This window comes from Meleagris gallopavo, chromosome 12 (assembly GCF_000146605.3).
Source record: "Meleagris gallopavo isolate NT-WF06-2002-E0010 breed Aviagen turkey brand Nicholas breeding stock chromosome 12, Turkey_5.1, whole genome shotgun sequence".
Lineage (NCBI taxonomy): Eukaryota > Metazoa > Chordata > Aves > Galliformes > Phasianidae > Meleagris > Meleagris gallopavo.
The window spans coordinates 16,197,411-16,207,536 of record NC_015022.2 but is presented as its reverse complement, the minus strand read 5'-3'; the positions used below and the strand labels follow the sequence as shown (position 1 = coordinate 16,207,536).

Sequence of the window (10,126 nt, the reverse complement as noted above, 5' to 3'; positions counted from 1 at the left end):
TTTTTTTTTTTTAATTACTTTTTTTCTTGTAATACAGCATTTCAAAGAGAATTGGATTAAATAAATCTTTTAAAATATTCATCTTTGTCCTGCTCTTTGAGAAGCCATGTCAAGTGTTACTATCATTGCCAGAAATGCACTTCCACTCTTTCTGTAATCCTAGAATGGCTTGGGATGGAAGAGACCATAAAGATCATTTAGTTCCAACCCCACTGCCCTGGGTAGGGACACCACCAGGCTGCTGAAAGGCCAAACCACTCCTTGAACACTTCAGTGATAGGGCATCCAAAATCTGAAGAACACAAAGATTCTTACCCTTTAAATACACGTAGTAAGTGTTATAGAGGGTCCTCATAGCCAATTCTTGCAAAGGCAGCACATGATCTGTTTCGGTCCCTATAGATTTCACCTCTGCTGGCAGGAACACAGTTAACTGTCCCGATGAAAAAGAGAGCAGTTTCACCTCTGAAACTTGAATTGGAGAACCACAGCTAGAAAGACACAAAGCATTTAAGAAGTGGTTAGGAAAAAATTAAGTTAACTGCATGGGGAAACCTGAGTTACCAACCCCCAAGCACACTTGATACTGTTCTTTAGTGCAGCACCATTCACGGACTCACTGCAGAATGCAGTATGTATGGACACAGATTTTCTTAAGATACCCAACCTCTGATGACATGTCACAAGACATCTGGAGGTCTGCATTTATCAAATAACTTCCAAATGCTAGAGAAATGAGTACACAGTCCCAAGGATGTGAGCCAAGTGCACTACCAAAGTAACAGACGTTATTCCCATTTAGCCTCCAAATGCTAAATATTACTAAAAACTGAAAATAAGGGAGCAATCTAACACTCAATAATTTATTTCCCTTTTCTTGGATCAACCACTTAAGAATGACAGTAGGACTCAACTACTGTCTATGAGGCATGCTTGTGAGCTACAGCCACAAAGAAACATAATTACTACTCAGTGATTATTTCCCATACCCTTCCCTACCCAGAGTCCCTCTGAAAAACAAAAACCAAATAAAACCTCAGCTCAGACTGTAAGATCCTTTTTCAAGTACTAACTTTGTCCTTTTCAAACTATAGTAAGAAAAAGGAAGGTTGCTAGGATTCAAGGAGAGAAATTCAGCCTGTATTAGAATAACAGTTCTTTATGTGATCCCTGTTGCAAGTTATCATGCCAAAGAGACAGGCATAAGAAAATTCTACTAAGTTGGGGAAATCAACAAGGGAACTTAAATTGTTTATGACAACTTAAATTTGAAGCCAAGAGCAACTCGTTAGGGCCAGTCCTAACAAATAGAACATGAATGCAAATCTGTCAGCCTTCCCAGATATCGGACCAAAACCTGAGGTAACTGCTTTCATCCTTATCAGATGTGAAAGAAATGTGGTAGAACTTCTCTGATAAGGAAGAATCTCATCCCCTCCGATTGAAGAAAAAATACCTCTGAGAAATAAGCAAAGAAGAGTAGCATCAAGAAGCAAGTCAATAAACCTCTTTTAAAATATTTAATACTTCCCCACAGACCTTTAACGGAGGTAAAATACAATCTAGAATTTAGAGGTTCAGTATTCCAACAATTCATTCTCCAACAATCAATATCCAAAGCCATCAACACCAATCAATCTATAATGCCACATTTTCAAGCTTTTCAATCCCATACCAACCTAGATAGAAGACAAACCCCATAACCTCACTGCAGCTTCTGTAACTAAGAATTGGGTTATTTGGTTCACTCTGCATAAAGGGTGAAGATACGAATGCCCACTGCAGCACACAAAGGAGGCATGCAAAACAGAGTATCAAAAGGAATAATTTAAGGGATGCATCCTTACATTTAGACATATTAGGGAAAGAATCAGAACCTGTGAGTAATACTGGTGCAAGAAGAAAAATTTAAAAACCAACAAAAGTAGTTTAAAAAGCAGGGGAGAAAGGGGAAAGATGGTCTATCCAGCTAGAAAAAAAACTGGAGCTGCAGGAGAGCCTGGTAGAATAACCACAGTGAGGAAAAAAACTATGATCACTCATTGGCTTCTTTGAAGAAGGGTGACAGACACCTAGCTGGAAACTATGAAATCCTACCTGCAAAAACTATGATCTGACTGAGTACTGAGATCATCACCTCTTACATAAAAGACTTTCTCCATTAGTCTGACTGCAGGATTCCCAGACAGAGATTCACTACTTAGACAATGCAATATATATCCTGTTTTCAGAAATCTAGCTTTATATTAGTAACAGCAGCATGGCAGATTTAGCTGTCCTGTGGATGACCGAAGTACTAAAGTCTGGAACGTCAAACATTTTGCCTGACCTCTGAAAAATTTGAATTGGTTACTCATGCTTTCTTAGAAGGAACACAGAATGGCTTTACAACGTAAAGACAGCTATCTGACAGGTACACAAATGCACATACTTATTTGGGTATTGGAAATCAGTCTTCTGTGTTGGATGCTTTATTAAGAACAGCAGATTTTTTTTTAATTATCATGTCTTATGGAAACTGAATAGTTACAAAAGATCAGCATAAAGATTAAAACAATTTTTCTAAGTGTTAAATAAGGAACAAGGACAGGATAGTTGGACCACACTTGCTTGAACATTTTCTGCATTATCATTAGTGTTTTGGTCACAATCAATACAATTCTATTACCTGTTGGGCATTTAATGTCTTTCTTACAATTTATTATTAGTTCTGAAAAAGCAAAGGCTAGAAATAATTTTCCCTGAAGAACAAAGTCAGTTTGAGACTGCACAAGTTTCATGCAATTGCAAGTATTTAAATATCACACAACCAGCTGACATGAATATTAGAAAAACCTTAAAATGCCAAGACTCAGCATTTCACATATTGCAATAGAGCACAGGCTGTAAAGGGGGAATTTATATTTAATATAAGATCTGCTGAGAGCAAGCATACCAGAAATTTATAATTAGATGGTAATGAGGACAATCCTCCTCTGATCAGTGTTATACCAGTAAGGCTCCATTCATTTCAGTGGTGCTGATCCTAATTTATGCTAGTGTCAGTGCAGAAAGAATTAAGCCACTGTCCTAGTCAGACCACTTTTTTCCTCACATCCTAACCACAAACATGAGACAACCTAGGATATTTTTAAAATGCACACTTAAAAATATATCTGTCAATCCACAATTCCTTAGAAAAAAACTATTTTAGTTAGTATGTACCAAGACTTAGGAGAAGCTGATACTGGGACACAAAAAATGAGCAAAGCTGCATGTGGCATTCCAAGATACGGCCCAAAATTTAGAGAAATGGGGAAACTTTTGAACTGGATAGATGGTGCAACACATGAAGAAACAGTTTGTGCATTCTTCAGTTATGCAGATTTTGCAAAGCTTACAGTTCTGGCCATCTTTAAATGCTGCTAGCATTCAGCTTCGGGACTTACATTATCATTATAAACTCCTTCAGAATAACTGCAACGACTTATGGCTTAACATGAGAATACTGAAAGTCAGCAATTAATAGAACATTTGTTGCAAAAGTAGAAGAGCTGGCAGCTGCAGTAATCCTTAAACTGACATTAATTCTGAATCTATCACAAAAAAATTCAGCTGTATCACATAGGCACATATTTATGAGAAATTTTCAACGGAACACATTTGCAAAACATTTGATTTAATTCACACCTACCCGCTGCAACCAATGACTTTATTATACAGAAAAGATGGAAGGCCTTTGAGATGAATGTTGTTATCCACATAAACATATTGTAGCTCCCGCGAACGACCTAAATCTGGGTTTAGAAAACAAGAGAAAAAGTAAGGGGGAGAAGGGATGACTGACAATTGTGAGCTAAGTGATTAAGTGTTAATTCCTTTTAATTATAAATAAGAAATCAAATTCGATGGCAGCAAACAAATTAGTACTTCCCAATTGTAAATATTTGAGCAAGTTATTTTAATAATTCTAAGTGCTATTTCCAATTATTTTTTTTTCAAATGATCCATAATAAAGCTCTTTTCCATAGATCAGAAAATCCCATTTAAAACTTTATTCTGACAAACTCCAAGTGAGGTAGAAGAAGAAAAGTGACAATCCATTTCGAATCCTACAGTGTATACTTTTGCTTTTTTGTTGTTGTTTCAACTCAGAGGGTGGTGAGGCATTGGAACAGGTTGCACAGAGAGGTCGCAGATGCCCCTCTGGAGGGGCTCAAAGCCAGGTTGGATGGGATCCTGGGCAGGCTGATCTAGAAGAGGTTGGCGACCGTGCCCATACCAGGGGGTTGGAACTGGATCATCTCTAATATCCCCTGCAGTCTAAGCTGTTCTGTGATTCTATACTGCATAAGGTCAAGTCTCCATTCCATTAACATTGCACCACCAAAATCACAGCCTTATTATCTGTGAAATGGTGAACAAAAAACCTTTATGGTGGTATGTCCCACACTTTCTTCTCTCCGAGAAACATGATTAACTACATTAGCCATAACTAGGTACATAACAGTGATCATTCAGAAGTCCATGAGATATGTCAAATTACAGAACACAGGGAAATACATAAGCATTAAATTGCAGAATATTATACAGCAGAAGTTGTGGTTATAAATAAACAATCAATACATCCAAATATGAGCTGCTTATTATTTCTGTTAAAATATTCAAGGCTGGCAGTCAAAAGAAGCAAGCAGGGCATATTTAAGCAATACTTTCATGAACTATAAGTATGTTAATATTTCCAGATATAACCACATAGGTATGGGATGATTTTATTTTTGTTTAGCAAGCTGAAGTGGAAAAACAGAGCAAAAGGAGAAAATTTAGGTTTCTAGGAATAATTCTCAGAAGGAATAGGTTTGCTTATCAGCAGGATCCAGTCAGTCTGCTATCAAAAGAAGTGAAAAACCAAAATAAAGGGAATAGCTTTTTTTTTTTTCCTAAGAGAGTTTTGAACTTTCAAAGCTGACATGTAGGATCAACTTGGCAGTCCATTTCATCTGTAGCTCCTATGCCATTCAGCGCACCAGGTTGGGAAGAGACACGCATTTAACACAGACCAAGCAAGAAGCTGTCAAACATCTGAAAGCATCTGTGCTATGGAGGAGGTAACTGCAACCCAAACAAACTGCATTATGAAAAGCCATTCGTATATTTCTCAACTTCTTAAACTTTCATGAGCAAGTCATAGAAACTAAGCAAGATAAACAAGCCTTGTAGCTGAATCAGCTACACTGAAAGCTCTAGTAACATCAACTAGCTTGACTTCCCATCTTTGTCAACTGGCAATTACCTTGATTAGCAACAAATAAAAGTGAATATAGCTTCTGCCCCTTTTGAAACAGCAGCCAAGAACAGAAGAAAAATTTAAACCATTTTCATATACAATATCTCTATGCAGCTATTCTGTTTGCAGTAGTGATCTTTCATCACCGTTCCTTACTATAATAAGTAATACAAGCCCATTTTTATCACAGGACAGTTTCACTTTCACTTAGAGCTTTGGGTACCACTTTACAGAGATAAAGCAAATGACATCTGAAATGATTTCCCCAAACATTTGGCCATCTTAAAATACACCAAATGTCTTCAGTTGTCACCCACTTGACTAGCAGCTGTAAGTATCGGAAACCTTAAAGGCTCGAGCTGAGGAGCTTCAAAGAGTGCCACGTCATCAAATCTTCAGTCTAAGGAAGAAGAACTGATACCCACAGAAAACTAATATGTTCTGTTTCTGAAAACGTTAACATAGAAAACTTGACTTCTGTTTCTTTTAATATAGGCTCTTACACTGCACTCTATAGAGGTTTTGCAACAGGTTTCAGGAACCATAACTGGGGCTTTGCTCAAATCAGAATAACTGGACATCAGGCGATGTTCTTACCCATCACGTGCCTTTTTGACCCCGGCCCAAAGATACTCTAGTTCCAAGAACTATCTCCGGCATCTGTCAACTGTTCTGCCCCACGAAAGAAGTACAAATACCTCTGCTGACTGATTAGCACCACTGTGCGATGCTGCTGCACACTGTTAAGAGTTAACACCTCAAAAAAGATGGGGTATTTTGCCTCAGTATGGCAGGGCTGAAAATAGTTTAACAAAGTTCTGGGATATTTTTAGATGAAACAAAAACATCACTATCCTACAACGAAGAAAAATATTGCAGTACCAAAGAAGTAACACCGCAAAGTACTATAACGGTGGAAAAGAATTACTCAATAAAATTAAACACAAATAGCACAGGCCACTGAGAGCTGAGGGAGCCTCATGCTGCAGAGACCAATCTGGTGAAGAAGAGCAGAAAACTATAGGTTGCTGGGGCAGCTTGAACGTGATACTGTTTAACTCATTAATTTAGAGAATGGAAGAAAATTTTAAAAGAGGGCTCATCTTGCTCATTTCCACACAGATGTATGCAAATGGGCTGGAAATCAAGCAAGTCAAAAAAAGCCCTAAAGCTGTTCTTTTCATACACATTTAGGGGTGGGGACTTAGGCTGCATCTCATCTCTTTCCTCCGTCTTTATCTTATGCTATGTTTAGATTCTAAGTTCTAAGCTGACTGCATTTCCTAGGTAATTAAAGCAAATTTTTGGACGTTAGACAGAATATCTCAGTAGGAAAAATTCTATTCCCAAAGCCAAATAGCCTTTAACTATAAGTGTTCCTTTGATATAGTTTCTTTGCATTAAATAACCAAGCATTTTCCAGTCCCCAAAAGATGTTTTTTCAAGTCTCAAACACTATCCATAAAGCTTAAATTTAAATAAAACATCACTTTAAAAAGCTCTTTGTATCTCATCTCATCTCCACTAATTTTTATGCCTTTTATCAATCAATAAATATTGTTAAAAATTCTTTAGAAAACAGTCTGCAAGAACTTGGTAAAATAAGGAAGCTGTCCATCTATGAAAAGGCTAAAGCTACAAAGAAGGTTTTCATGTGGCTTTTGCCAGCACTGTACTGTCTAAAACACTTCCACTTTCCTCCTTCCAGGCTCCCAGATCAAAGACATCTCTCCCAGAAATGACCCAGTGCCATGAGTCCTGAACAAACCCCAATTCTATTTCTTTTTTCCTTTTTTTTTTCTTGTCTTAACCTCAGGGCCCTGGCATATGCATTCCACATGGCTGAAGATGGAACAAAAGCTCTTGTGTGTCTGCACTGATGCTCTTTTAACCATACTGCGAGGGCAAGGACACAAAAGCAGTATATACTGAGGTAGAATAAGACCTTTGTTTACTGTGCACTGATAATTACTAGACCCATTTTCTAAACAAAAAGTGCACATAAACCCCTAATAAAGTGATATAACACTGAGTATTTGCTGCCATAACACCCCCTGAGCTGCCAGTATACTTCAGAATTTATAGCCTATTTTAATTATATTTGTACTCTATTACATAAATCAATTTTACTTCTGCAGTGTCATCAGATTCAAATTTCTGCTTGCAGCAGAATTTGTTTTCAGGCATTGAAGCATTTGCTAGCAGTAAAATTTTCACGTTAGCTTTCTATCAAAGTGTAATTTTGATTATAAGATTGATATAAAGGGATCGGAGGTGCTATCTGCCATTCAAGAACAGAATTCTTAAGACCACTTATTGGAACAGCACGAAAACCAATGACAAGAAAATAAAAAGCAATTACATAGAGCTGGCTAGAATGCAGTTTCCAGCTTAGCTTACACACCTCTGATTTGGGCATTTTTAGAAATTCATTAGGAAGGCCCAAACATTCAGATCTACACTCTTGTTTCTTTGAGCGTAAACCAACACAATGTGGAAAAATAAAAATACCAGCATATCCAAACATTAGATGTATCCTGCACAACAAATGACTAACTCAGTATTACTTACCTATCTGCTTGTTTCCCTATCAGTTAGAAAAGTCAGAGTGGTGTAAGCTATTACTGAATCCAGCAAAACTGAAAAATATCAGAATTTTTTCTTAAGATACACATGCCCTCAAGCTCACATACGACTATTACCACCTCAAAGAATGCACTGTGCAGGATTTTGCCCTGTATCTATCCAGCAGTACAGTCACAGTGCTACTGCCAGAATCTGAGACCATCAGTCTAGGAACAGGAAAATGCCAGCTCGCACTACACCTAACAGGAGCCGTACAGGCGGCAACAAGGGACACATTTAGCTGGAGAAAAATGGGTACCTTGCCACATTGGATGTCAACCACCATATGAAATAAAGTAAATCACACTTGAAAAAGTTTTAAGCAACACGTTCCAAGCATGAACATTTCTTCTGCCACAGACGTGCCTCTTAAAAAAGCAAAAGAAAAACATTCTTTGGAGGTGTGTAAGATGGCTGCCTTCCTACTCAACTCCCTCACAGAAAAACAACTGTAAGACGATTACTGCTCAAATATCACTTTTCTTTTTTTCTGCAGGATCTTTCACTGGCCACGGGCACCATTAATAGAGAAGTTACATATAAATATACATAAAACTAGCCAGCATGTGCAGCTAGCAGAAATATGCTACAATTATGGCTTAACTTCAGTAATACTCTAACATTCCACGTAGTTCAGCACATCAAGGAGAACACTTTCTCATACAGCAGAAAATAGATCTCATTTTGCTTTTCAGTGCACTCTATTTGATGCCATCACATCTCGACCACTCTGAAGCCTTCTGATTCTTCACCAAGGATTAAACATTTACGTTTATGCTGGGCTGCTTTTCCTCTGAACTCTAGGATTTATGATTCAGTTTCATATTCACAGATAGCAAATTATCTCCAAATGTTCTCCAGTGAGTCACTATTAAGAACTACTGAACAAGGTCAATTGACAGTCTTTGATGTTTCCCATTATTTTAGAAGTTCCCTCAGAATGTTTTGAATTTGAGGCTAAAAATAAAGAAGAAAAAAAAAGGTGTATCATTATATTACAGATTTATTTCCTCCTTTTGAACTTAAAACACGTGAGTAGATCTGTGGCTCATACGGGTCATAGCTCACTCACAGATAAGCTACCAGAGCAGAAGCAGAGAAATCTTCTCTTACTGAGCATCATCTTATTTTTGAAAAATTAAAAATATTCCACTTCTCTCTCATGAAATGGAGTTAGGAATATTTGCCAAACTGAGGCTCACTACTTTGCTTGTTTCAGATGGTACTGTGAAGTCTGGATGATGCATCCTGGAACTCATTTTCTCATTTATATAATGACATATGTTGGGACATAACTGAAACACCATGTCTGGAGACATTATTTGCACTTGTCAGTAATATGAACTAAGGTGTTAAAAAAAATAAGACTATCAGCTGCTTTAAAGACTGAACTGCTAGTATTGAAAAAATTAAGTTAAACCCACACAGTTTCATTAATTTAGAAATAAAAACATCCCATTTTTAGTCACCTTCATTTTCATCTTCTTTTCAATATTATTGTCACTTCATCTGCACCTAATTAACCAACCTCTAAGAGCATTCTAGAGGAAAAACTACTCATGGCTATTCAGCTGGCACAGTAAATCTGCACGCACATCTGCATTTCAGCAGAGATTAGCCTACTGACACATGGAAGATGTCTCGCTTTTCATGGACAAAATATGCAATCCACCCTTCCTGCAGTCACAATGACTTCCCACAACACAAACCACTCAGTCACCACACCTCCTGCTCATGAAGGCCTCCCTCTACACTTCCAAACTTAGAAAGGGCTGAGGAACAAGCAGATTAAGTTTTTCTTGTGCATCTGCTGTGAAAGTTTTGATGGATGCCTATATACCACACAAACTAAATCTTAGCTGGACTATTCAGTACTGACATTCCCAGCAATGAAAGAAGTCACTTATATGGATTTACTGGTACTCCTCAGCACGTTTCCAACTCTAGCTGAAGAATCTTAAACACCAGATCCAGCAAACAGAAGCAGGTCATTACCTAAAGTGATGGAACTTAGATTACTCAGTACTATATTTAAACAAGACATCGTTTAAACTTTTTCCCCCATTAGCTAAAAATAAAGCAGATTTGATAGATGACCAATGGCTCTAAAGCAAATATGAAACCTCAACCTGTATTTTTTTCATTAATATATGTTCCAACAATTTGATCACCGTAAGTACTCCATAAACAGAGTTTGAAGGGATCAGAATGGATGAAAAATCACCTGTTGCCTTT

The 10,126-nt window shown here is 37.5% G+C and overlaps 1 protein-coding gene across 4 annotated transcripts in view; it reads right to left on the bottom strand.

Moving 5' to 3' along the window:
* Positions 1-10,126, bottom strand: part of LRRC28 (leucine rich repeat containing 28) — a 51,198-nt gene that overhangs the window by 8,894 nt on the left and 32,178 nt on the right. For all 4 annotated transcript variants that reach the window (XM_010717539.3, XM_010717535.3, XM_010717537.3 and 1 more), the window contains 2 exons: positions 3,674-3,776; positions 316-491 (listed from right to left, as the gene is read on the bottom strand). In XM_010717539.3, the coding sequence (XP_010715841.1) occupies positions 316-491; positions 3,674-3,776 (279 nt within the window). The remainder of the gene's footprint in view (positions 1-315; positions 492-3,673; positions 3,777-10,126) is intronic.